This window comes from Halichoerus grypus, chromosome 2 (genome assembly GCF_964656455.1).
Source record: "Halichoerus grypus chromosome 2, mHalGry1.hap1.1, whole genome shotgun sequence".
Lineage (NCBI taxonomy): Eukaryota > Metazoa > Chordata > Mammalia > Carnivora > Phocidae > Halichoerus > Halichoerus grypus.
This window is the reverse complement of record NC_135713.1, coordinates 160,040,585-160,067,788: the sequence shown is the minus strand read 5'-3', so window position 1 is coordinate 160,067,788 and position 27,204 is coordinate 160,040,585. Positions and strand designations below refer to the sequence as shown.

Sequence of the window (27,204 nt, the reverse complement as noted above, 5' to 3'; positions counted from 1 at the left end):
TTTTAAGTTTAGAAAATGTAAAAACTTGCTGAGCGAAATAAGTCAAACAGAGAAAGACATGTATCATATGACCTCACTGATATGAGGAATTCTTAATCTCAGGAAACAAACTGAGGGTTGCTGGAGTGGGGGGTGGGGTGGGAGGGATGGGGTGACTGGGTGATGGACACTGGGGAGGGTATGTGCTCTGGTAAGTGCTGTGAATTGTGCAAGACTGTTGAATCTCAGATCTGTACCTCTGAAACAAATAATGCAATATATGTTAAGAAAGAAAAAAAAGAAGAAGAAGAATGTAGCAGGAGGGGAAGAATGAAGGGGGGAAATCGGAGGGGGAGAAGAACCATGAGAGACGATGGACTCTGAAAAACAAACTGAGGGTTCTAGAGGGGAGGGGTGTGGGAGGATGGGTTAGCCTGGTGATGGGTATTGAGGAGGGCACGTTCTGCATGGAGCACTGGGTGTTATGCACAAACAATGAATCATGGAACACTATATCTAAAACTAATGATGTAATGTATGGGGATTAACATAACAATAAAAAAATTAAAAAAAAAAGAAAATGTAAAAACTGAAATTCACATGATGTAAGATAATATTCATAAAGAGCTTTTATCAGAAATATGGTAAGATTTTATGTATGTTATAAAGTTTATGATGCCCACATAAGATATGATCTCCCACTAGTTCCACCTTAAGTATGAAGAAGCTAAAACCTGAAGAGGTTAAGTAATTTTCCCCACAGATAGCAAGTGATGAAACAGGATTTGAACCCAGATAGTTTGCCTCCAAAGTCATACTTATTACTGTTGTGTGCACATTATATCCATCTCTTTGACTTTCATAATTCCCTCATTCATTAAACAAAGGTTTGTCTGTGTATCTCAGGCCCTGTGGTATGTTAGAATCTGGGAATATAAAGATAAACAAGATCCCTATCTTTTGTGAGTTCATAGTACCAGCTCTTAGCATTTATTCCTCTTATGTTCTTTGGCAATTTTTCTACTTTATGCTCTTTGAATGTAGTCCTTCACCAAGGCCCAGGAGATGATCCTTTTGCTTCTCTTGTTCTGCATTCTCTTCCTCAAAAGCCTCAGGGCCTCACCTCAGTCTTTGGTGCCTGTGGCTCTTGAATCTCCATCTCTGGGCCTGACTTCATGCCTGAGGTCCTGCTCTGTGTATTTCAGTTGCCCCACGTAGTTACGGTGGTCCTGCCAACATCTCTGACTCCTGGCCCCCTTTCTGATCTAGTCTTCCAGGCTCAACTACTCTGCCCCAATGATGCTGCCAAGTCTTACCAGTTCTGCCTCTGTAATCTTTCATATCTTCGAGGGATTTATCCCTATTTCAGAGAGGAAGAGTTGAGAATTTATAATGGGTATGGCATTTATCTTAGCGTTTATTATCTCTGGTAAACTACGTAGCTAACTCAGATATTTATTACTCTCATGAAGGTGTTACCATTCAGCATGTGTTTTCCTGCAGAGCAAGCAAATGAAGAGGTACGTGGGGCCGCTTCTGTTTCTCAGACATCTTCTTTCTTTCTCAGGGAAATTCTTCTCTCCTGGGTTTATTTTTTATTCATTCATTTTTAAAGATTTATTTATTTATTTACTTATTTGACAGAGAGAGACAGTGAGAGAGGGAACACAGCAGGGGAAGCTGGAGAGGGAGAAGCAGGCTCCCCACTGAGCAGGGAGCCCCACGTGGCAGGGGATTCTCCTTCTCCCTCCTCTCTGCAGCTCCCTCTGCTGTTCCCCTGCTTGTGTTCTCTCTCTCTCTGTCTTGTCGACAGGACCCTGGGATCATGACCTCAGCCGAAGGCAGACACTTAACGACTGAGCCACCCAGGCGCCCCTCTCTCCTGGGTTTAATCTCAAAATAGTACCTGTAGATTTCTGTCTGTAGGGAATAAATCCATTCACGTCAAAAGATGACAGAGCCAACTCTGAAATCCAGCCACCAGTTAGTCCCAGACCTGGAGGCCGTTTGTGTTTCCATGAAATGGGTGCATCTCTGATACTCAGTTGTTTATGTTCATTTTGGAAGTGTTAGCTTCTGTTCAGGCATTTTTAAAAATCCTTTTCCTCAAAAGCTTTTACACATTTCTTGTTAATTTTAGCCTGGGACGTTTTATCCTTTAGTTGCCATTGTAAATGAAGTTTTTCCATTCCAATATATAATCTAAGTGGTTGTTGTTTATGTGTAGGAGGGCTGTTAGTTACTATATGTGAATTTTCTATCTTGTTACTTTGGAATTCCTCTTGACTGCAGTAGTTTTCCATTGGTTCTCATGGCTTTTCCAGGTATAGAGTTGTTATCATCTACAAATAATTTTATATTGTCTTTACCAGATTTGATACCACTGATTTCTTTCTTTCTTTTTCTTAATGCCTCTAGTAATACAATAAATTGTTGTAGTATTTGTGAAAATGCTTGTCTTGTTCAGGATTTTATAGATAATGCTTCCAGTGTTTCTATAATAAATATCATGCAGGATTTTGGGCTAACAGACACACACATGCAAACACACATAAGTAAGTGTATGTGTACTTGCTTCTTAAATCATGTTAAAGAAGTATCCATTCAGTCTATTTAATTGAATATTTCCAACCAGAATGGTTGGGTATTTTGTCAAAAAGAATTATATATCATATGTAAATAAGAATAATTTTACTTCTTCCTTTCCAATTTTATGCCTTTTATTTCTTTTCTTGCCTTATTGTTCTGGCAAGAACTTGTACAATAGGATTTTAACATTATTTTTATATTCGTCTACTTTATTTTTACTTTTGTTTAAAAAAGTAACTTTTTAGTGTCTATGGAAATGATCCTATGGTTTTTCTCCTTAAATATATTATGATGATAAATGATATTAATTGGTTTCCTCATATTGAACAGTCCTGGTTATTATGTGCTGTTCTTTTATTGAGCTGCCAGATTCTATTAATATCTTATTTAAGGATTTTTTTGCAATGATATAAGTAAGATTGGTCTGTAGTTTTATTTTTTGTGTAATCTTTCTTAGCTTTTGATATTAATGTTATACTCCTTTCATAAAAGGAATTAAATTTCTTCCCTTTCTGTATGCCCTGGAACAATTTACATAGTATAGGAACGATTTGCTTTAGAAAGGTTTGAAACTGTTGTGACCTCATGTTTTGGAGGGGTTTATCCTTTTTATTTATTTATTTATTTTTATTAAAGATTTTTTTTTTTTTTTTTTTTTTATTTGAGAGAGAATGAGAGAGAGCAAGCACATGAGAGGGGGGAGGGTCAGAGGGAGAAGCAGACTCCCTGCCGAGCAGGGAGCCCGATGCGGGACTCGATCCAGGGACTCCAGGATCGTGACCTGAGCCGAAGGCAGTCGCTTAACCAACTGAGCCACCCAGGCGCCCGGGGTTTATCCTTTTTATAGCTTTCTCAATTTTATCTCTGAAAAATCAGTCTGTTTAGACCTTTTTCTTTTGGGGGGGTCACTTTAGCAAATCACTATTTTTTTTTTTAGAAAATTATCCATCATCAAGATCCTAAATGTACACAATTGTGCAGAGTAATCTATCATGTGCTTTGGGGGTAAGTTGTTAAACATGTGTTCTGCATCTATATCCACATCTGTATTTTCTATAGACTTCAGTAACAGTGAATTTTTTTTCTTTTTAGTGAAAAAAATAGTCTAATTAGAGGACTGATGAAATGCTGTAGTATGTATTCAAATAGGTTCTTTAGTTCTGTATCCAATCAGTACATTTTTTCCATGTAAAAATTTTGAATCTGCCCCAGTTCTCTGTGACATTTTAATCTTGCAGCTGTCCTAAGATCCTCCCTATGTCCACACAAACAGGTGCTTAGTGTCTTATCTTGACTTTTTTGGAAATGTTACTTGGTGGCTTAATGAATAACTGTCTTTAATGTCATCTCTCTTTTTAATGACTGGTACAGCCGGGGGGCCTTTGCGCAGTAGCTGATTAATGTCAAGCTGGGCTTCATCATTCTCTCTTTGGGACACACAGCTGCCGAATATTTATTACTGTCTCACAGTGCTACCAAACACTGGCCCTAAACATGGGGGAAGTACCGTTTACTTAAATAGCAAGAGCCCCTGTCCTTAATAAGCTGCTAGTTTTTTACAATTCAACTTAAAAAAACAAAACGCAAAAACCTCTCTCTTATTAGAATCTAATGCTTCTTTAGAATAAGCAGATCTCCCTCTCTTTGTTCACTAAGGGGCTTTTTACTGTTTTACTTAGTAGGTGCTCAGATTTGTTAAAAAGTACTTTTTTTTTTTAAAGATTTTATCTATTTATTTGACAGAGAGAGAGACAGTGAGAGAGAGAACACAAGCAGGGGGAGTGGGAGAGGGAGAAGCAGGCTTCCCACCGAGCAGGGAGCCCGATGTGGGGCTCGATCCCAGGACCCCGGGATCATGACCTGAGCCGAAGGCAGATGTTTAACTACTGAGCCACCCAGGCACCTCTAAAAAGTTCTTTTAAATTATTAAAATTTTACTTTAACAGTATGGAAATTTTGGGAAATGCTTAAAATATACGGAAAATTAAATTACCTTTAATTATACTGCTGAGCTGTAACAGCGGAGGCATTCAGTGTATTTTATTCCAGTATTTTTTCTATCATTCACAGATGTAGGGTTACACTGAATATGTAATTTCCTCCTATCCCATGTTAAAGACATGGTTTTTGGTACCTCTATAATATTTCCTTGTATCATTTTTAATGCTTCCCTGATAGTGGACATTTAAATTGCTTCTCTTTGTTTATTTATTTTTTAAGATTTTATTTATTTATTTGACAGAGAGAGAGAACACAAGCAGGGGAACAGCAGAGGGAGGTGCAGAGAGAGAGAGGGAGAAGCAGGCTCCCAAGGCACATCGGGCTCCCTGCTTGGTGGGAAGCCTGCTTCTCCCTCTCCAGCTCCCCCTGCTTGTGTTCCCTCTCTCTCTCTGTCAAATAAATAAATAAAATCTTTAAAAATTTTTAAAAAAATAAGTAAATAAACTGCTTCTCTTTATAAATAAGGTTGTGATGTGTATCCTAGGTGTATGAATTACTAACATCCCTGAGTCTTTCCTCAGGACGGATTCCTAGGAATAGGATCACTCCCTCAAAGGGATGTCAATCCACCTACTTCTCAACTGAAGAGAAGTTTTGTTGAATTCTCAGGAGTTTGGTTAAATTCCAGGTTTTGTTTCATTACCAGGAGTCCACAGAGGACCAGCCTCCGTTGGGCCTTTGCCAGTGTGGGGCCCCGCATGTGTAATGAATGAAGGGACTAATTCTCAATCTATGCCATATTCCATCTCTAACCAAAGCAGCCTGCTCTGTAGCGAAATTGTTGATATACGAGTGGATATTTTTATATCCACTTTGGTATATAATGGATATTTTAGTTTAAATAGTTTCTTCTCATAAGTGGATAGGCATTGTTTATATCTTTTTTTTTTTAATGGATCCATTCATATTCTCAGTAAACTTTTCCACACCGCAGTTGGTTTCCCCTGGGCCTGGGCCTGCGCCTCCCTCTGCCTGCAGGGCCTGTCCTGTAGCTGTCACAGCTGCCCCTCCCCTCCCCCACGGGAGAGAGCCACCTGCCCTCCTCGCGGACTCAGGGCCGTAGGTCACTATGATGGCGCTCTGCTCGGTGTCTTCCGTGGCCCTCCTCACCCTTCCAGCTAGCACGTTTGCTGTTCGTCTCCCCCAGTAGCATGTAAGCTCCAGGAGGGCCCTGATCTTGGCAGCCTGTCCAATTCTGTGTTTCCAGCCCTTAAAACAAGACCTGCCACAAACAAAGGCAGGACATATTTGTTTAATCAACATACAAGCAGCGAACGGTTCTGAGGTGTTTTCACTGCTTATTGGCAGAGTGATTTCCACTGATGGATCAGGGGTAAGCTTGAGTCTACTCCCGGTCCAAGGAAGTTATTTTAACTCTGTGGACACAGTAATTTTGGAAGAATGTTAACGATGACGGGAAAATAACTGAAGAACATCTAAGCCGAGTTCTCACCCTGTATCCCTAGGTCTCTGGTCTGGATTGGTCATCTGTGTTTTCTTTCAAGCCCTCTTCTATTTGGTGCTCATCTGGAGGACGAACTGGAAGAGAGTTGCAGAGCAGGTAACAGCGCGTCCTTCTGGAAGTGTGGCTCTTTCTTGGCCCCGTAGCTGTAAGGAATCTTCGAGGGTCAAAATGCTAAGAATGCCACTGGCAGCATGACTTGCTTCGATTCATGGAAAGCGTCTAATATGAGAGTTAGGGGGCAGAAGGACATCATGTTTCAGCGCGTTTTCTTCCTCGTACAGTTAGTTCAGTGTCTACTCACAAGGGCTTAACAATTATACTGATTTATCTGTTTTTAGGCCTCTTTTTAGAAACATTTTTGGTCCATGTTTTCCTAAAAAGCAGTCTGCTAAGTATCTATGATCAGTGAGGAGTGCTTGGGGGCAGAACCATAACCTACGGGTGGAGGAACGGGATCCTGACTGTATGGGCATCTCTCTGTGTGAATTGTGAGCTGTGTTTATTTGTTGAAATGAGATGGATGGGAGGTTGGCGTAGGGGACGTGGTACTGATGGGGAGGGGGGATGAGTTTAGTGCACAAAGCGTCCCTGCTTCAGTTTTGTCCCCCCCACCCTTCCAGGTCTCACATGCCTTTGGTTTTCCTAATTGTGCTGTATGATGTCTTTCCTATCTGTGTGATCTATGGAGGGAGTGAATTGTACAGGACATTCAGTTGGGCCATACATAAACCATCCTTTATATGATAACACCATTTGTCTTTAGACTTTATTCCTTATATCAGTGCTTAGAAACACTGAAATGCACAGTGTAAGAAAAATAATGTTAAATTTGCAACTACAAGCACAAGTTGCTTTTTTTTTTTTTACGTTATTATTGTGATCTGAGCACTGGGGAGAATAGTGGTTGTCCAGTGTTATGTTCTATGGTCATTGGCCAGAGAGGACTGTGCTAGATGTTAGAGCGCTTTAGGGGTGGTTTCATCAGTAGCTCAGGTGAAATTTTAACAAGAGAATACTTGCCTAACTTGACTTACACTTCATTTACTTCTGTGACACTTATTCTCAGGCACAGGTCCGAGCTGGGCTGAAGGGGATCAAAGAGACCACACCATCACCAGCAGGTAACAGACAACACGGTCTAGGGCCCTTGATCTGCCTCATGAGGCCAAAACTTAATGTAGCCAGAGTTACTTAGTTTATGAGATCCTGCTCTCTTGCATAATAAACCTTGTCTCTGCTTAATAATTGGGTGATCAACTCTGGGTTCTCCTGTGAAATGTTCTTAATGTAATTTCACATATACCAATCAATAATTGGTCATTGTCTACAACGTATTCTTACGTAACTTTCCATAATATCCCTTTGTTGAACCCTGTACATAAGTGTATATACTCCACTGTTGTCTGCAATCAGATCTACCCGTCTTGGAGAAAGAAGTAACCGATGGAGTGGTTTTGCCTGATATCATCACACCCGAGAGCCAGACCCTCCAACTAATGGTACTAGAAGAGAGCAACCAGTATGCCGTGTCCACCATTGGGGGTGTTTTGACAGTGAGCCAGTTGATTTTCTATCGTGGAATAGCTCTAGCTGTTGCCATTGCTATTCTTTTAGCAGGCATTTTAATAAGGGTTTTTCAATGACCGTGGCTAAAATAGAAGGATTATCACCAGCCCACAAACTAGACAGGATCATTATTATTGATCTGTGAAGTGTGGGAGGTGACCTGGTCACATGGACAGTGGTGTCTCGCTCCCCGCTGTGGGTGGAAAGGATATCAGTGATGTCTTCTTAGTTATCCCGAGAATCTGCACTATCCTCATGGAGATCAAGAAAGGAGGTAGACTTCTGAGTTTCTCCCAAACGTTAACTCTATCATGGTTTGTAAATCTGTCAATTTGATTTTCCCTGCTGGAAGTGTTCTGCACTCTTATGTTGAGTATCTTCCCTCTTGCAGGAAAGTTCATTGCCCTCTAAAACTGGTTGCTGATCCAGCTTTGTTTGTATTTCTCTGTTAATATATTTACTCTTATCAGTGGGTGTGTATTAAGTGCCTGTTGAAGTCCTATCTCAGGTATTGTATAAGCTTTTATAAAATAAACACCTTAAAATTGAAAATGCGTGCTAATAATATCTGAGGCTATAAAATCTATCGAAATGCTAACTTTTAGTTTGGGGCCTTTGAACACATTTTTGTGGCAACTTGCATATTAAAAATCCAATCTGTGTTCTCTTCTGCCGCTCAGCTCCCCAAATGCTGTCCCCTCCCAGCAGATTTTTAAAGCCTTTATGGGGAGTTTGATCAACCCAAATAGAAAATACTAAAAATAAGTACTAATATTGGGGATTCCCTCCACAAAGCCCACCAAGTGACCAGTGTCCCCATTGGCTTTTCATCTCTTTCTCTGAAATGGGAACAAGGAGCCTAGGATTACCAGACAGCTGTGAAAACCAGTTATACAAGAAAGCAACTGAAAAGAAACTGAGACTTCATAGGGAAAGGAAAAGGATAACCCCAAATATTGCAACCATGATCTAGAACAGGATGCTCTAGAATAAAACATGCAGGAAAACTTTTGAGCTTAAATTCACATAACATAAAATTAATCAGTTAAAGTGTATAATTCAGTGGCATTTTGTACATCTAGTACACTTGTGATTTGCTGGGTTTTTTAACTATTATACCATCTGAGTGGGTATGAAGTGTCTCACTGTGGTGTTAATTTCCATTTCTTTCTTTTTTTTTTTTTGTAAAGGTTTTATTTGAGAGAGAGCACAAGCAGGGGGAAGGACAAAGGGAGAGGGAGAGGCAGACTCCCCGCTGAGTGGGAAGCCAGCCATGGGGCTCAATCCCAGGACCCTGGGATCATGACCTGAACCAAAGACAGACGCTTAACTGACTGAGCCACCCGGGCACCCAGAAAGTTTCTAATTTTGATGAAGCCCAGTTCATCTGTTTTTTCTTTTGTTGCTTCTGCTTTTGTCATCATATCTTAGGAATCCATTGCCACATGATAAGAAAAAAAATTTTAAGTACTCTTGGAATCTAAAAAGTATTATGGAAGAATTTAAAAACAAAATAGAAGACTGTGTTTCCAGTGTGACATGTCAGGAGGTTGGAGGTCATCAAGAATTCTCAATCAAGGGGCACCTGGGTGGCTCAGTCGGTTAAGCATCTGCCTTCAGCTCGGGTCATGATCCCAGGGTTCTGGGATCGAGCCCCACACCGGGCTCCCTGCTCAGAGGAGTCTGCTTCTCCCGCTCCCCCTGCCCCTCCCCCTGCTTGTGCTTGCTCTCTCTCGCCCACGCTCTCAAATAAAATCTTTAAAAAAAAAAAAAAAAGAATTCTCAATCAAGAATTCTAGAACTTATTTTTACTGTCACCTGTGACACCAAATGTGTGTGGTTTTCCTACACCAACAACCAGTTCTCCAAATCTCCCAACACCAACCAGAGGTCTGATGATTCCATTTAATTCTGACACTAAGTACCCAGAGTCCATGTCAGACCCCATAAGTTAAGGGCTCAGACCCACAAGACTGACCCCCACCTTCAGAAGCCAATTGCAAGTCCAGGCCAACCAAACTTTTTCTGACTGACCAGCTGTCAGTTGGGAGTTGGGGGTTTTCATGGCCCACTTCTTGGATTTGATAATTTGCTAGAACAGCTCACAGGACTCAGGAAAATGCTTTACATATGGCTACTGTTTTATTATAAAGGCTACAAGTCAGGAACAGGTAAATGGAAGAGATGCATAGGGGATTAAGGTACAGGGGTGATGGTGCTCAGAGGTTTCCATACCCTTTCTGGGCATGTCACCCTCCCAGCACCTCAATGTGCTCACCAATCCAGAAGTTCTACAAATCCTGTTGCTTAGAGGTTTTTATGAAGGTTCCATTACAGAGGTGCGGTTGATTAAATCACTGGCCATTGGTGATTGGACGCATCTCCAACCACTCTCCCCTTGCTGGAGGTTGGGGGGTGGGACTGCAGGTCCTAACCCTCTAATCATATGTTGGTCTTTCTGTTGACCATTCCCCATCCTGAAGTTATCTAGGGGCCCACCAAGAATAAATTTATTAGCATAAGCTCAGATAAGGTTAAAAGGGACTCATCATGAATAACAAAAGATGCCCCTCTCACCCCTATCACTCAGGAAATTCCAAGAGATTTAGAAGCTCTGGTACCAGAAACTGTGGACACAGATATCACAATAACAAAAGGAGAATAGCTGAACAAACTGAGTATCAGCCACTCTTGTTAGCTCCATCAGAGAATTGAGGTCACGAGGATAACTTCTTCTCCGCAAATTGAAGAGACTGGCAGATACAGCTTACCCAAGTGGAGGCAGCAGGAGCTGGTAACAGATAGGAAAACTTAAACTCTAATTGACAAATTGCTGGAGGCTTAATGCAGACAAGCTTATGAGTTAAAAATTTCAAGGGGGTTTCGTCTTAGGTGGGCCCCATAAAATCCCATGAGTTTTATCTTCAGGGCCCCAGCGGGTTCTCAGGGTGTAGATCAGAGAAAAATCCTTTCATGCTTCTATAGGAGATAAGGGAAATGGAACCGTTTAAGAATATGCCCAGAGCATTCTGTGCTATTTAACCACAGCCTGCCATCAAGGGAAACTATTTTACCAGAGACCAACTACCTTGGGTTTTGTCAGAACCTAACCTGGTGGGAGGGAAAACTAGACTCCAGCCCCACCAGCCTTCCACAAGGAGAAGTGAAATACCCATCTCCACCCTCTCTCCCCTTCTCTCATCCTAGGGGATGGGTGAAATGGAGACTCATTCAGTAAGAGTATGAAGCAAACAGCCCAGAGATGCGGGCTCTTTAAAAGACTGAGACCTTATCATTGAACTGTAGAACACTTCCCTCCCCCACACCTTACCATCACATCAGTAGAGCTCCTGTATCATACCAAGAGATGACAGTCAAAAGAACGGCATGTCTCAAACCTTACTTAACTCTAGGAAAGCCCAAAGACAAATAAGGAGAGAGAAAATCAACAGACACCAGGGGAAATTTTTGCCCCTGGCAGCTACAGTTGCAAAAACAATACACATAGCTTATGTCCCAGGCAGATAAACCTAAATCCTCACATCAGAAACCTATTGACCTCAGTTCCTTTTACCCAGTTCATCAAGCCTCGCTTTCAACAGGCAATTGCAAGGCACGCTTCTTAAAGGCAAAACAGAGTTTGAAGAGACAGAGCAAGCATCAGACCAGACTCAGATATGGAAGAGATTTTGGAAATTATCAGACTGGAAATTTTAAATAACTAGGATTAATATGCTAAGGGTCTAATGGAAAAAGTGGACAACATGCAAGAACAGGTGGGTAATGTAAACTAGAGAGAGAGAAATTCTAAAAGTATCAAGAGGAAAAGTTAGAAATAGGAAACAGTGTAACAGGAAAAAAAAATGCCTTTTGTGGGCTTTTTAATAGACTAGACATGACCAAGGAAAGAATCAGTGAGTTTTTAGAAATATCAATAAAAACTTCCTGTCTTAGTCTGTTCAGGGGGCTATAGCGAAATACCCATAGACCAAGTAGCTTATAAGCAACAGAAATTTACTGCTCACAGTCCTGGAGGCTGGGAAGTCCAAGGTCAGGATGCAAGCATGGTCTCATCCTGTTGAGGGTCCTCTTCCTGGTTCATAGCCAGTGCCTTCTCACTGTGTCCTCACGTGGTGGAAGGGACAAAGGATTCCTCTGGGGCCTCTTTTAGAACTCTAATCCCATCCATTCTCTTACCAAAGGCCCTACTTCCTAATCCCATCACCCTTGGGAATTAGAACTAAACATGAATGGGGGGGGGCTTAAATATTCAGATATAGCAATTCCCAAATGAAATGCAAAGAGAAAAAGAATGGGGGAAAAAAGAACATCCAAGGACTGTGGGACAATTATAAGAGGTGTAACGTGCAGTTAATGGGAGTATCAGAAGAAAAAGAGAAAGAAACAGAAGACAAAGTTAATGACTGAGAATTTTCCAAAATAATGACAAACACCAAACCACAGATCCAACTTAAAGAATACCAAGTAAGATAAATACCCAAAACTCTACACCTAAGTATATTGTATTTAAGCTGCAGAAAACTGAAGAGAAAATCTTGAAAAGAAGCCAGAGGGGGAAAACACTACCCATTATGGAGCAGGCAGAAGAATTATATCAGACTTCTCTGCAGAAACTATGCAAGCAAGAAGAGAATGGAGTGGAATATTTAAGGTATTGAAAGTAAAAAACCATCAACCTAGAAATCTGTATCTGGGGAAATCATCCTTCAAGGTGAAAAGGAAATAAAGACTTTCTCAGACAAATAAAAATTGCAATTTTTCATCAGTACACCTGCCTTGCAAGAAATGTTAGAGGTTCTTAAGAGAGAAGAAATATGATATACATCAGAAACTTGTATATACATAAAGAACAGAACAGTCTTAGAAATGAAGGTAATATTTTTTTCATATTCTTAATTGATCTAATGGAGAAAAAGTTTGTTGAAAATAATAACAACAATGTATTTGGCTATTATATCTTATGGATAACTAAAATGAGTGACAGTAGTGTTACAAGGGTTGGGAGGGAGGTATTGGGAATACTCTGTTATAAGGCATTTGCACTACCCATGAAGTGTTATTTTAAAGAAGAATTAGAGGGGCACCTGGGTGGCTCATTTGGCTGCGTGTCCAACTCTTGATTTCGGCTCAGGTCCTGATCTCGGGGTTGTGAGATCAAGCCCTGTGTGGGTGAGGAGCCTGCTTAAGGTTTTCTCTCTCCCTCTCCCTCTGCCCCCCCACCCCACCTAAAAAGAAAAAAAGAGGAATTAGATTCATTGTAAATGTATGTTGCAAACCCTAGGGTAACCACTAAAAACTTTTAAGAAAAAATATAATTGATATGCTAGCAGAGGAGAGAAAATTGAATCATAAAATGCTCAATTAAAACCAGGGGAGGCAGAAAGAAAGTGAAAGAGAAAAATGAAAGCACAAGGGCAGCATGTAGAAAAGTAACAAATAGGATAATTAATCCCACTATATCAGTATTCACACACTGACTTTAAAAGTAAGCAAAGAAACAATAAACTAGGAATAGAAGGGCATGTCCTCAACATGATAAAAGCCTTCTATGAAAAATTCACAACCAAAGTCAAGAGTGAAAGACTCAAAGCTTTTCCCCTAAGATCAGGGACAGGACAAGGATGCACACTTTCACCAATTCTACTCAGCACAGTACTACAAGGCCTAGCCAAAGCATTAGGCAAGAAAAAGAAATAAAAAGGTACCCAAACTGCAGAGGAAGAAGTAAAATTATCTACCTTCATTAATGATATGATCTTAAAAGTAAAAAACCTGAGATTGATGAAACTGTTAGACCTAATAAATTCAGCAAAGTTGAAGGATACAAATAAACACATGTAATCAGTCGTATCTCTATCTATACGTTAGCAATGAACAGTCCAAAAAGGAAAGTAGGAAAACAATCCCATTATATGATCGCATCAAAAAGGATAAAATATTTAGGAGTAAATTAACCAAGGAGGCAAAAAATCTACACTGAAGACTATAAAACATTGCTGAAAGATACTAAAGAAGACAAGTAAATAGAAAAGACATCCTGTGTTCGCGGACTGGAAAACTTAATATTGTTAAGATGATGATAGCCCCGAAAGTGATCTACAGATACAATGTAGTCCCTATCAAAAGCCCAAAGACATTTTGCAAAAGTAGAAAAAGCCATAAAAAAATTCACGTGGACTCTCAAGGGACTCAAACAGCCCAAACATCTTGAAAAAGAACAAAGTTGGAAGTCTCACACTTCCTGATTTCAAAACTTACTACAAAGATAGAGTAAGCAAAACCGTGTGGTACTGGCATAAAGACAGACATATAGACCAGTGGATAGAACTGAGACCCCAAATAAATCCTTGCTTATATATATGGTCAAATGATTTTCAGCAAGACTGCCAAGACCGTTCAATGGGGAAAAGGACAGTCTTTTGAATAAATGGTGCTGGAAAGATCAGAAATCTGCATGAAAAAGAATGAAGATGGACTTTCACCTAACACCATATACAAAATTAATTCAAAATGGGCAAAAATAAAACCCTAATTATAAGAGCTAAAACTGTAAAACAACAACAACAACAATAATATAGGGGAAAATCTTTTTTTTTTCTTTTTAAGATTTTATTTATTTGACAGAGAGACGCAAGTGAGAGAGGGAACATAGCAGGGGGAGTGAGAGAGGAAGAAGCAGGTTTCCCGCTGAGCAGGAAGCCCAATGCAGGGCTTGATCCCAGGATGACCTGAGCCAAAGGCAGATGCTTAATGACTGAGCCACCCAGGTGCCCCGGGGAAAATCTTTATGACACTGGATTAGGCAATGATTTTTTTGGGTATGATACCAAAGGAATAAGCAACAAAAGAAAAGATAGATGGACTGGGTTTCATCAAAATTAAATACTCTTGTGCATGAAAAGATACTTTCAAGAGTATGAAAAGGCAACCCACTGATTGGAAGGAGATATTTGTAAATCCTATATATGAAGAGGATTAATGTCCAGAATATATGAAGAACTTCTACAGATGAACAGCAACAAAAAACAAATGGCCCAATTCGAAAACAGTCAGAAGACTTGAATAGACATTTTTCCATGAAAGATAAATAGCCAATCAACACAAGAGAACATTATTTACATCACTAGTCATTAGGAAAAGGCATATTAAAACCACAAGACTTCACTTTACACCAATTACAATGGCCATTATAAAAATAACAGAAAAAAGTGCTGGCAAGGAGGTAGACAGAATGGAAATCTTGTGCATTGCTGAAAGGAATGTAAAATAGCCACTGTGGCAGATAGTATGTGTGGTCTTATCAACGAAATATAAATTACCATATGATGCAGCAATTCCACTTCTGGTTATATACCCCAAAAGAACTGAAAGCAGGGAATCAAACAGATATTTGTACACCAATGTTCACAGCAGCATTATTTACAATAGCCAAGGTGGAAGAGACCCAAACGTCTATCAACAGGTAAATGGATAAACAAAATGTTGTGTATACATACAATGGAATATTATTCAGGCTTAATAAGGAATGAAATTCTGATATATGCTCTAACTTGGATGAACCTTGAAACATGATTCTAAACCATATGTAAAAAGGACCACTTTCTTAGACCACAGACAAAAATAAACCCAAAATGGATTTAAGACCTAAATGTGAAACCTGAAATCATAAAAATCCCAGAAGAAAACATAGGCAGTAATCTCTTTGACATCAGCCGTAACATATTTATGGATATGTCTCCTCATGCAAGGGAAACAAACGCAAAAACAAACTACTGGGACTACACCAAAATAAAAAGCTTCTGCACAGCAAAGGAAACGATCAACAAAACAAAAAGGCAGCCTACAGAATGGAAGAAGATATTTGCTAATGACATATCCAATAAGGGGTTAACATATATAAAGAATTTATACACCACCACCAAAAAAACAAAAATGGGCAGAGGGCCTGAATAGACATTTTTCTAAGGAAGACGTCCAGATGGCCAACAGACACGTGAAAAGATCCCCAACATCACTGTTCATCAGGGAAATGGAAATCAAAACCACAATGAGAATATCACATGACACCCGTCAGAATGGCTAGAATCAAAAAGACTAGAGATGAAAAGTGTTGGCAAGGATGTGAAGAAAAAGGAACATTCATGCACTGGTGGTGGGAATGCAAACTGGTGCAGCCACCAAGGAAAATAACATAGAGGTTTCTCAAAAAAATAAAAATAGAAATACCAGATGATTGAGTAATGCCACTCGTAGGTATTTACACAGAGAGCAAAACAGTAATTTGAAAAAATATATATACATATATATGTATATGAAATGGAATATTACTCAGCCATAAAAAGAATGAGATCTTGCCACTTGCAACCACACCATGAATGGACTTAGAGGGTGTAATGCTAAGTGAAATAAGGCAAAGAAAGACAATTACAATTTTATTTCACTTGTGTGTAGAATCTATAAAACCAACAAGATGAACAAAGAAACAACCAAAAAAGATCTAGACCCTTAAATACAGAGAACAAACACGTGGTTGCCAGTGGAAAGGTAAGGTGGGTGGGGGGATGGGTGAAATAGATAAAGGGGATTACCAGGTATTAAAAAAATTAAATAAAAATTGGGAGGTGGGAGAAAGTGCAAGTTCTTTAATTTCCTAAGTTTTCTATGAATAGATCCCGCATTGGGTTAAAATGTATGGTATAAATAAGCCTCCAACTTCTTTTCTTAAATAAAATTTTAAAAGTGTTTTACTTTAAGGGATATTTTAATTCAATAATATCTTATGTGATGAAACCTCACTTGAAAGTTGGCAATTCAGTTACACTTTGGTCTTTCTCTTTCGTTGAATTTTGGTAAAATTAAATTTGCTTTTAAAAATAGTGTTATACAAGATGGCGGAGGAGTAGGAGACCTAAATTTCATCTGGTCCCAGGAATTCAGCTGGATAGGGATCAAACCATTCTGAACACCTACAAGCTCAACAGAAGATTGAAGAAAAGAATAGCAACAACTCTCTGAACAGAAAAGCGACCACTTTCTGGAAGGTAGGACGTGCGGAGAAGTGAATCCGAGGCGATATTTGGGAAGCTAGACTGCGGGGGGTCTGAGCCTCCGTCGGCCGCTTCTGGCAAGTGATAGAGCCACGGAGCACAAAATTGGAACTTCTAGAAGTCGGCTCCGATGAGGAACGTCGCTCCAGTGGCTAAGCGGGGGGTGGAACCCTCACTGGGACAGTGTGGTCTCAGGACCCTCGGGGTCACAGAAAGACCGGGGGTGCCTGAGTGCGGCAGAGCTCCCAGGTATCGGAGCAGGGAAGCCGGCTGCAGAGACGGAGCCGAGGCACGGGCTCTCAGCTCGGGGTTGCCATAAACCGTGATCCGCGGCACAGTCGGGCCACTGCTCCTCCAGCAGGGACCCAACAAGCGGCAGATCCGGGGAGACTCACCTTCTTCCCCCGGGAGGAGAGGTGCGGGAGCGCACCGCGGGGATCTGCTGGGTTTGGAGACTCCACCCGGGGTCGGGTGCCAGATAGAAAGGCGCGGTCACAGGCCTGGTGAGCGCGGAGTGCGGCCGGAGACCGGGGAGACGGGAGTGACTGACGGCTCTTCTCTGGGGGCGCACTGAGGAGCGGGGCCCCGAGTTCTCGGCTCCTCCGGGGCGGAGATTGGGAGGCCGCCATTTTCACTCTCCGCCTCCAAAGCTGTACGGAAAGCTTGCAGGGAACAAAGGCTCCCGAGAGCAAACCCGAGCCGATTACTTAGCCCAGGCGGGGCAAGGGCGGGGCAATTCCGCCTCCGGCAAAGACTTTTGGAAACCACGGCAACAGGCCCCTCCCCCAGAAGATCAGCGAGAACAGCCAGCCAAGACCAAGTTTACCGATCAATGAGAACAGCAGAACTCCAGCACTGGGGGAATAATGCACATAGAATTCATGGCTTTTTTTACCATGATTCTGTAGTCTTACAAAGTTAATTTTTTTAATTTTCTTTTTTTTCTCTTTTTAAAAAATTTTTCTTCTTTCCTTTTTCAACCAACTTATCAATTCCTTTTTTAAAATCTTTTTTTAATTTTCATTTTTATAGTCATAGTCTATCCCTTCACAGCACTTAACCTTATTTTTGTGTATATATAAGTTTTTCTTTCCTTACAATTTTGGGATGCAGTTCTTCTAACAGACCAAAATACACCCAAAATCTAGTGTATGGCTCTGTTCTAGTCACCCGCTGATCATATTCTCTCTTTTTTTCTTTTCTCCCTTTTTTTTGTTTTGCTTTGTTACAGCCTTTTTTAATTTTCATCTTTACAATTATATTCTATCCTCTCAATGTATTTAATTTTATTTTATTTTTGTACATATACAAGTTTTTCTTTTTTCACAAATTTGGGATCTAGTCTTCTAAAAAAAAGAGACCAAAATACACACAGAATCCAGCGTATTGCTTTATTCTGCTCACCTGCCTGATTATATTCTGCCCCCACTCCCCAGTTTTGGGTCTCTTCTGATTTGTTTAGTGTATATTTCTCTGGGGTGGTTGTTGTCATTTTAGTACTCTGTTCTCTCATTCATCTATTCTTCTCTGAACAGAATGACAAGACGGAAAAACTCACCTCAAAAAAGAGAACAAGAGGCAGTACCGACTGCCAGGGACCTAATCAATATGGACATTAGTAAGATGTCGGAACTAGAGTTCAGAATAATGATTATAAAGATACTAGCTGGGCTTGAAAAAAGCATAGAAGACACTAGAGAATCCCTTTCTGGAGAAATCAAAGAACTAAAATCTATCCAAGTTGAAATCAAAAAGGCTATTAAAAGATTCAATCAAAAATGGAGTCTCTTAAGTGCTAGGATAAATGAGGCAGAAGAGAGAATTAGTGATATAGAAGACCAAACGATGGAGAATAAAGAAGCTGAGAAAAAGAGAGATAAACAACTACGAGGGGAGAATTCGAGAGATGAGTGATACCATAAAGCGAAACAATATTAAAATAATTGGGATCCCAGAAGAAGAGGAAGGAGAGAGAAGGGCAGAAGGTATATTGGAGCAAATTATACAAGGGCACGATATATTCAGGGTATTAAACAAGAAAAATATGCAGCCAAGAATACCCATCTAGGATGTCATTCAAAATAGAAGAAGTGAAAAAACTTCCAGGACAAACAAACTAAAATAATTTGTGATCACCAAACCAGCCCTACAAGAAATACTAAAAGGGGTCCTCTAAGCAAAGAAAGAGCCCAAAGTAACAGAGATCAGAAAAAAAATAGAGACAATATACAGTAATAGTCACCTTACAGGCACTAAATTCATATCTTTCAATAGTTACTTTGAATGTAAATGGGCTAAATGCCCCCAATCAAAAGATACAGGGTATTTGATTGGATAAAAAAGCAAGACCCATCAATATGCTGTCTGCAAGAGACTCATTTTAGACCCAAAGACACCTCCAGGTTGAAAGTGAGGGGGTGGAAAACTCTTTATCATGCTAATGGACATCAAAAGAAAGCTGCGGTGGCAATCCTTATATCAGACAGATTAGCTTTTAAACCAAAGACTGTAATAAGTGATGAGGAAGGACACTATATCATAATTAAAGGGTCTATCCAACAAGAAGATCTAACAATTGTAAATATTTATGCCCCTAACATGGGAGCAGTCAATTATACAAGCCAATTAATAACAAAATCAAAGAAACACATCCATAATAATACAATAATAGTAGGGGACTTTAACAGCCCCCTCACTGAAAGGGACAGATCATCTAAGCAGAAGATCAACAAGGAAATAAGGGCTTTGAATGACACACTGGACCAGATGGACTTCACAGATATATTCAGAACATTCCATCCCAAAGCAACAGAATACACATTCTTCTTGAGTGCACATGGAACATTCTCCAGAACAGATCACATCCTGGGTCACAAATCAGGTCTCAACCGGTACCCAAAGATTGGGATCATTCCCTGCACATTTTCGGACCACAATGCTTTGAAACTGGAACTCAATCACAAGAGGAAATTTGGAAAGGACTCAAATACATGGAGGCTAAAGAGCATCCTACTAAAGAATGAATGGGTCAACCAGAAAATTAAAGAAGAATTTTTAAAAATTCATGGGAACAAGTGAAAATGAAAACACAACTGTTCAAAATCTTTGGGATGCAGCAAAGGCAGTCCTAAGAGGAAAGTATATAGCACTACAAGCCTTTCTTAACAAATAAGAAAGGCCTCGCATACACAACCTAACCCTACACCTAAAGGAGCTGAAGAAAGAACGGCAAATAAAGCCTAAACCCAGCAGGAGAAGAGAAGTAATAAAGATTAGAGCAGAAATCAATGAAATAGAAACCAAAAGAATAGTAGAATAGGTCAATGAAACTAGGAGCTTGTTCTTTGAAAGAATTAATAAGATTAATAAATAAGATTGATAAACCTCTGGCCAGACTTTCAAAAAGAAAAGAGGGCACGTGGGTGGCTTAGTTGGTTAAGTGTCTGCCTTCAGCTCAGGTCATGATCCCAGGGTCCAGGGATCAAGTCCCACATTGGGCTCTCTGCTCAATGGGGAGCTTGCTCCTCCCTCTCCCTTTGCCCCTCCCCTGCTTGTGCTGTGTCTCGCTCATTCTCTCTCTCAAATAAATAAATAAAATCTTAAAAAAAAAAAAAAGGAAATAGAAAGGATCCAAATAAATATAATCATGAATGAAGGAGGGGAGATCACACCCAACACCGAATAGAACAATTATAAGAACATATTATGAGCAACTATATGCCAACAAATCAGGCAATCTGGAAGTAATGAATGCATTCCTAGAGACATATAAACTACCAAAACTGAACCAGGAAGAAATAGAAAACCTGAACAGACCCATCACCAGCAAGGAAATTGAAGTAGTAATCAAAAATCTGCCAACAAACAAAGCCCAGGGCCAGATGGCTTCTCAGGGGAATTCTACCAAACATTTAAAGAAGAATTAATACCTATTCTTCTGAAGCTGTTTCAAAAAATCAGAATGGAAGGAAAACTTCCAAACTCTTTTTATAAAGAGGCCAGCATCACCTTGATCCCAAAATCAGAGAAAGACCCCACCAAAAAGGAGAATTACAGACCAATATCCCTGATGAACATGGATGCAAAAATTCTCACTTCATAGTAGAGTTACAGAAGGGAAAATAAACAAAATAAATAATAAAAAAGCAGCCCTACGTGAACAGCTGAACGCCATTGAAGCAGGCCTCCACTCCTCTCCTCAGGAAGCACCCTTGCCCCCAAGGGCACTTGCCCAGAGAAAACACTAGTTTCTTTCTTTTTTTTTTTTTAAAGATTTTATTTATTTGACAGAGAGAGACACAGCGAGAGAGGGAACACAAGCAGGGGGAGTGGGAGAGGGAGAAGCAGGCTTCCCGCTGAGCAGGGAGCCCAATGGGGGGCTAGATCCCAGGACCCTGGTATCATGACCTGAGCCAAAGGCAGACACTTAATGACTGAGCCACCCAGGCGCCCCTCACTAGTTTCTTCTGCAGTCTTCCAGTTGTTTCTTTAAGCAACAGTAAGGGAATATGAATGTATGTTCATTCCCACCATTTCTTACACAAATGGCAGCATACCACTGTACATCATCTTGGTTTTTTTCATAACAATGTATTCTAGAGATAGTTCCATATTGGTGCAATGAAAGCTTTCCTCTTTTTCCTTTTTTCTCTCTTTCCTTTTTTCGTTTTGTTTTGTTTTTTTTTTCCTTAATTTTTAGAAGCTCTTACTCCACTAATAAATATGGCTTCATCAGGGCCCCGGGATCCGACCCACTTATGATTAGCGATGATTCCTCTTGGTGAGGGGCTAGATGTAAGTTGGAAGAGTAATGGGAGCTTTGGCTTCTCCTGTCTCAGATATGGTTCAAAAAACAATTATATGCTGTGGTCAGGAAACAATGGAAATGAAGAAGAAAGGTTAAAAATTTAATGCTAGGCGGGGCGCCTGTGTGGCTCAGTTCCCTGCTCCGCAGGAAGCCTGCTTCTCCCTCTCCCACTCCCCCCTGCTTGTGTTCCCTCTCTCGCTATGTCTCTCTCTGTCAAATAAATAAAATCTTAAAAAAAAAAAAAATTTAGCGGTAGGGGAGATTAGGTGTCAATACAGACTAAACACTTAACGTCACTTCTTCCTGCTCCGAGTCCCCTTGACACGGTAAAAATCCCATTACTGAACTAGACATTTGGGGGAATGCCTAGGTGATAAAAAGCTGATGGGATCAGATTGACAGAAAATTAGGAGAAGACGCAGTCCAAATCCTAAGTAGAAGGGTAGTATAATAGCAGTTTCCAACAAAATGCTAGGGAATCATGGAGCTTAGAGTTAAACGCGGAGAACAGTAGGGAGTTCTGGGGCATCACCAGGATAATTCAAGTAGGCTCTCTGGGGGATTTGGGACAGACAGGCCTATCCCTCCTCAGTAGGCTGAGTTGCTGGTGGCAGCCACATTTGCCCAAGGATAAAGCCCTGAAAACTCGTTTCTCCATAAACACTCTAGCAGCAGAGAGCTCACAGAATTAAGTGCCAGGAGTGGAAGTAACAACAGAGCAAACCTCACAGTTAACTCTGGAAATAGTGAGGAAGCCTGCTGGTACCGCTCCTCTTCAACCCAACCAGGGCAATAAGACGGGTCAAACAATGGAGGTGCCAACGCTGGAAGGAGATAGACAAGAATGCAATTATTTGCATGTGATAAGATTGCCCACCCGGAAACTAGAGAAAAGCTGAAAAATTATTAGAATTAAGAGGATTTAGGAAACTTGTAAGATGCAAAGTCAGCTTTCAAAAACCCAAGAGTTTTCTGCATCATCAATTACCAATTAGAAATTTTAATTAAAAAAAAGATCATACTCACAATAGTGAAAACAAATACACCAAGAGAAAATCTGAATACCTATGAACGAGGCCTAGCAAGAAGTAGGCAAAACCCAGGGAAAGAAGGGCGCGTTGATGCTGATCGGCAGTAGTTCACCTGCCCTACCTTACCTCCAGTTTCTTGGACTCCAGGGCCAGATGGGGTGCTCTCAGCCCCCTGATGGCAGCTAACTTCGGCGGTATGCCTCTGTCCCCGAGCTTAAAGGCCACAGGAACTGATGGGAGTTTCAGTCTCTCCTCATGGGGTCCCAGCTTCTTGGGGTTCCCTGCCTGCCTTTGATCTCCTCTGCTTTATATTCATCTTCTCTTCCCAATGGCCTCCCCCACCAACTCCAGGCTCCAGCTCCAGAGGCCCTGTCAACAACCTCACAGAGATTGCTTAAGCAGCACTGTATAAACCAGTTTGCCGTAACAAATGGGTATAAACACCGATGTATATATCTGCTGCTGGTTCTACTTCTCTGGCGAACCCTGGCTTGAGACCGCACCTTTCAAAGATCAAGCACCAAGTAAAACACCATCAATTCTACGACACGGGCAGAAGGGTGCTCTCAGGAAATAGGTCATTGTTGGTTAGAGATGGAATATGGCATAGATTGAGAATTAGTCCATTCATTCATTCATTACACGTCCGGGGCCCTGCACTGGCAAAGGCACATGGAGGCTGGTCCTCTGTGGACTCCTGGTAATGAAACAAACCTGGAATTCAACAAAACCCCTGAGAATTCAACAAAACTCTTCAATTGAGAAGCAGGTAGATTGACAATTTACACCCTTTGATGGAGTGATTCTATTCCTAGGACTTGTCCTGAGGAAAGATTCAGGGATGTTAGTAATTCATACACCTAGGATGCTCATCACAATCTTATTTATAGGGGCGCCTGGTTGGCTCGGTCATTAAGCGTCTGCCTTCAGCTCAGGTCGTGGTCCCAGGGTCCTGGGATCGAGCCCCGCATCGGGCTCCCTGCTCGGCGGGAAGCCTGCTTCTCCCTCTCCCCCTGCTTGTGTTCCCTCTCTCGCTGTGTCTCTGTCAAATAAATAAAATCTTAGGAAAAAAAAATCTTATTTATAAAGAGAAGCAATTTGAATGTCTACTATCAGGGAAGCATTAAAGAAATGATACAAGGAAATATTATAGAGGCACTAAAAACCATGTCTTTAACGTGGGATGGGGGAGATCACATATTCAGTGTAACCCTACATCTGTGAATAATAGAAAAAATACTGGAATACAATACATTGAAATGCTTCAGTTTTTATATGTTAGGGGTGAAATTATAGGTATCTTAAAATTTCTACTTTATATTTTTATGCATTTTCACAAGTACTCCATATTGTTGAAGTATAACTTTAATAATTTAAAAGGGTAATTTTAGAAATCTGAGTACCTACTAAGTACAATAGCAAGAAGTACTTTTGTGGACGAAGAACTGACATGTCTTTATTCTAAAGAAGCTTAGAGGCTAATAGGGAAGAGATTTTATGTTTTTTGCTTTTTTAAAGTTGAATTATAAAACCCCAGCAGCCTTCTTAGGGCAGAGGCTCTTGCAATTTGGTTAAATGGTACTTCCTGGTGTTTAGGACGATTCTTGGTAGAGATGAGACAGTAATAAACATTTGGCAGTTGTTGTGTCCCAAATAGAGAATGACAAAGTCCTGCTGGATATCAGTCAAATGCCCCGTAGGCCCCCAGCCTGTACCAAAAAGAGAGATGACATTGAAGACAGTTATTCATTAAGCCACCAAATAACATTTCCAAAAAGTTAAAATAAGAAACTAAGCACCTGTTTTGTGTGGGCACAGGGAGGATCTTAGGACAGCCTCAAGATTAAAATTTCACAGAGAAATGGGGACAGATTCAAAATTTTTACATGGTAAAGTGTACTGGTTGGATACAGAAAAAAATGAGCTATTTGAATACATATTACAGACTTCAGTCAGTCCTCTTATCTTTTTTTTCTAAAGAAAAAAGCAATCATTGTTACTGAAGGATAGCTATAGAGAATGCGTATGTGGATTGAATTGCAGAACATATATATAACAGTTTATCCCAGAAGCACATGTATGCAATTCCATACATTTAGAATCTTAATTAAATGGATAACTTTATTTAAAAAACATATAATTTGCCAAAGTTGACCCAACAAAAGATAGAAAGTCTAAACAGACTGATTTTCAGAGAAAAAATCATGAAATCTGTAAGAATAAATTCCTCCAAAACACAGGTCACAATAGTTTCATAAAAGAATTCCACCAAACCTTTAAAAAGCAGACCACTCCTATTCTGTGTAAATTGTTCCAGGGCATACCAAAAGGAAAAAAAAATTAATTATGAAGTTAAGAATAATATTAATATCATTAATATCAAAACCTAAGAAAGATTACACACACAAACTATAGACTAATCTTACTTAAAAATATCGTTGAAAAATTCTTTTTTTTTAAAATAGTCTCCACGCCCAGTGGGACTTGAGCTCACAACCCTGAGACCAAGACCTGAGCTGAGATCAAGAGTCAGATGCTTTGGGCCACCTGGGTGGCTCAGTGGGTTAAGTGTCTGGCTCTTGGTTTGGGCTGAGGTCATGATCTCAGGGTTGTAGGACTGAGCCCTGGGTCAGGCTCCGTGCTCAGCAAGGAGTCTGCTTGAGATTTTGTCTCTCAGTTTCCCTCTGCCCCTTCCCCCTGTGCTCTCTCCAAAAAAATAAGTAAATCTTAAAAACAAAGAGTCCGATGCTCAACTGACTGAGCCACCCAGGCACCCCTGAAAAATTCTTAAATAAAATATTAACCAAATCTAGCAACTTAATAAAATAGCACATAACCAGAATTGTTCAACATGAGGAAACCAATTAATATCTTTTATCATCAAAATAGTTCTAAGGAGGGGCACCTGGGCGGCTCAGTCGTTAAGCGTCTGCCTTTGGCTCAGGTCGTGATCCCAGGGTCCTGGGATCGAGCCCCATGTCAGGCTCCTTACTGAGCAGGAAGCCTGCTTCTCCCTCTCCCTCCCCCTGCTTGTGTTCCCTCTCTCGCTGTGTCTCTCTCTCTGTCAAATAAATAAATAAAATCTTTAAAAAAAAAAATAAATCTAAGGAGGAAAACTAGAGGATCATCTCTATGAGCACTATGAAGTCATTGAACAAAATGCTCAACCATTCCTGTTAGAACATTCAATAAAGCAGACTCCCTGGATACTTCCTGAACATGATTTTACAAAACATGAACACATAAACTTACTCGTGTGTGTGTGTGTTTGCATGTGTGTGTATGTCAGCCTAAAGCCAGCATACTATTAGTAGAAAAACATTGGAAACGTTATCTCTGAAGTCCCAAACACAACCAGCATTTCTATCACGTCAGTTTATTACACTCTTAAAGCCATTAAGCAGGGAAAGAAATCAGTGGTATAAACCTGGAATGGAGAATATAAGATTAAGCTTATTCAGTAGGTGATACAATTGTATCCTTGGAAAACCCACGAGAATCAGCTGAAAACTACTGGAAACGATTAAGAGGAATTCAAAATTTTAACAAGACACAAAATTCACATACAGGAATTAACAGCCCTCCCTTGTGCCCACAACTGCCACCTGGAGTATATAATGAAAAGAAAGGCCTTACCTACAATGGCAACAAAAAGATTAAACACCCAGAGATACATTTAACAAGAAATGTTATATAAGGTAATATCATCATGACCTAAGACTACACACCCACCAGAAGAGTTCATTTTTCAAAACCGACATTATGAGGCACAGAGAGGCTGTAAAGCTAATAGACTGTCATATGTTATCAGTGGGGAATATAAATTGGTGTAAGCATGTTGGAAAATTATTTGAAAGTTAAACATGTTCGACATTATTTGCTTTCACCCAGAAGTTCTGTAGCAGAGTTTGGGTAGGGGCGTAACTGGGATGCTGGTAATGTTCTGGGTGGTAGACACATAGGTGGGTTGACTCTAATAATTCATTGTATACATTTCTCTTTTTTTAAGATTTTATTTATTTGAGAGAGTGAGAGAGAGCACGAGAGCAGGGTGAGGGGCAGAGGGAGAAGCAGACTATTTGCTGAGCAGGGAGCCTGACGTGGGGCTCGATCCCAGGATCCTGGGATCATGACCTGAGCAGAAGGCAGACGCTTAACTGACGGAGCCACCCAGGCGTCCCTTCATTGTATACATTTCTAATTCACACACTATTTTATATTTGTGTCACAGCAAATAAAAAATGTAATGTTTATTATTTAAAACAATTGTAGCCTATATGCAAAGTTTAGACACTTGATCTCAATTGTCAGCAGGAAGAGTTTTCTTAAAGGCAAAGATAGAATACACACCCTTAATTCTCTCATCCTCAGAGGGGCTAAGGTTGTGAGTGTACGCCCAGGACTTCTCTCTTCCTTCTGGCCCTAATTTGGATTCCTACGAAGTTGGATGACTTGCTCATACCTTATGCTCCTCTGCAAGGAGTATATTGATTGCTTACGTATATTTTCACACTTTTAAGATCTTTTTACTCCTTTTATCCCAGAGTGGAATTAATCAAAGGACATGGAGAACAGAATTAAGTGAAGTGTAGCAAGTCTCTCTATAATAAAGTGTCTTTTGGTAGCGAGTGGCAAAGATTCAATTCAAATTTCGGGTCCCTAACATTTGGAAATTTATTGGCTTAGGAAACTGGAGAT

General features: G+C 40.4%; 1 protein-coding gene across 1 annotated transcript in view; it reads left to right on the top strand.

Moving 5' to 3' along the window:
• Positions 1–8,111, top strand: part of LOC118523708 (multidrug and toxin extrusion protein 2) — a 53,612-nt gene extending 45,501 nt beyond the window's left edge. The window contains exons 14-16 of the mRNA XM_078067995.1: positions 6,036–6,130; positions 7,101–7,155; positions 7,448–8,111. Of these exons, the coding sequence (XP_077924121.1) occupies positions 6,036–6,130; positions 7,101–7,155; positions 7,448–7,677 (380 nt within the window). The 3' untranslated portion in view covers positions 7,678–8,111. The remainder of the gene's footprint in view (positions 1–6,035; positions 6,131–7,100; positions 7,156–7,447) is intronic.
• Positions 8,112–27,204: the final 19,093 nt, after the last annotated feature.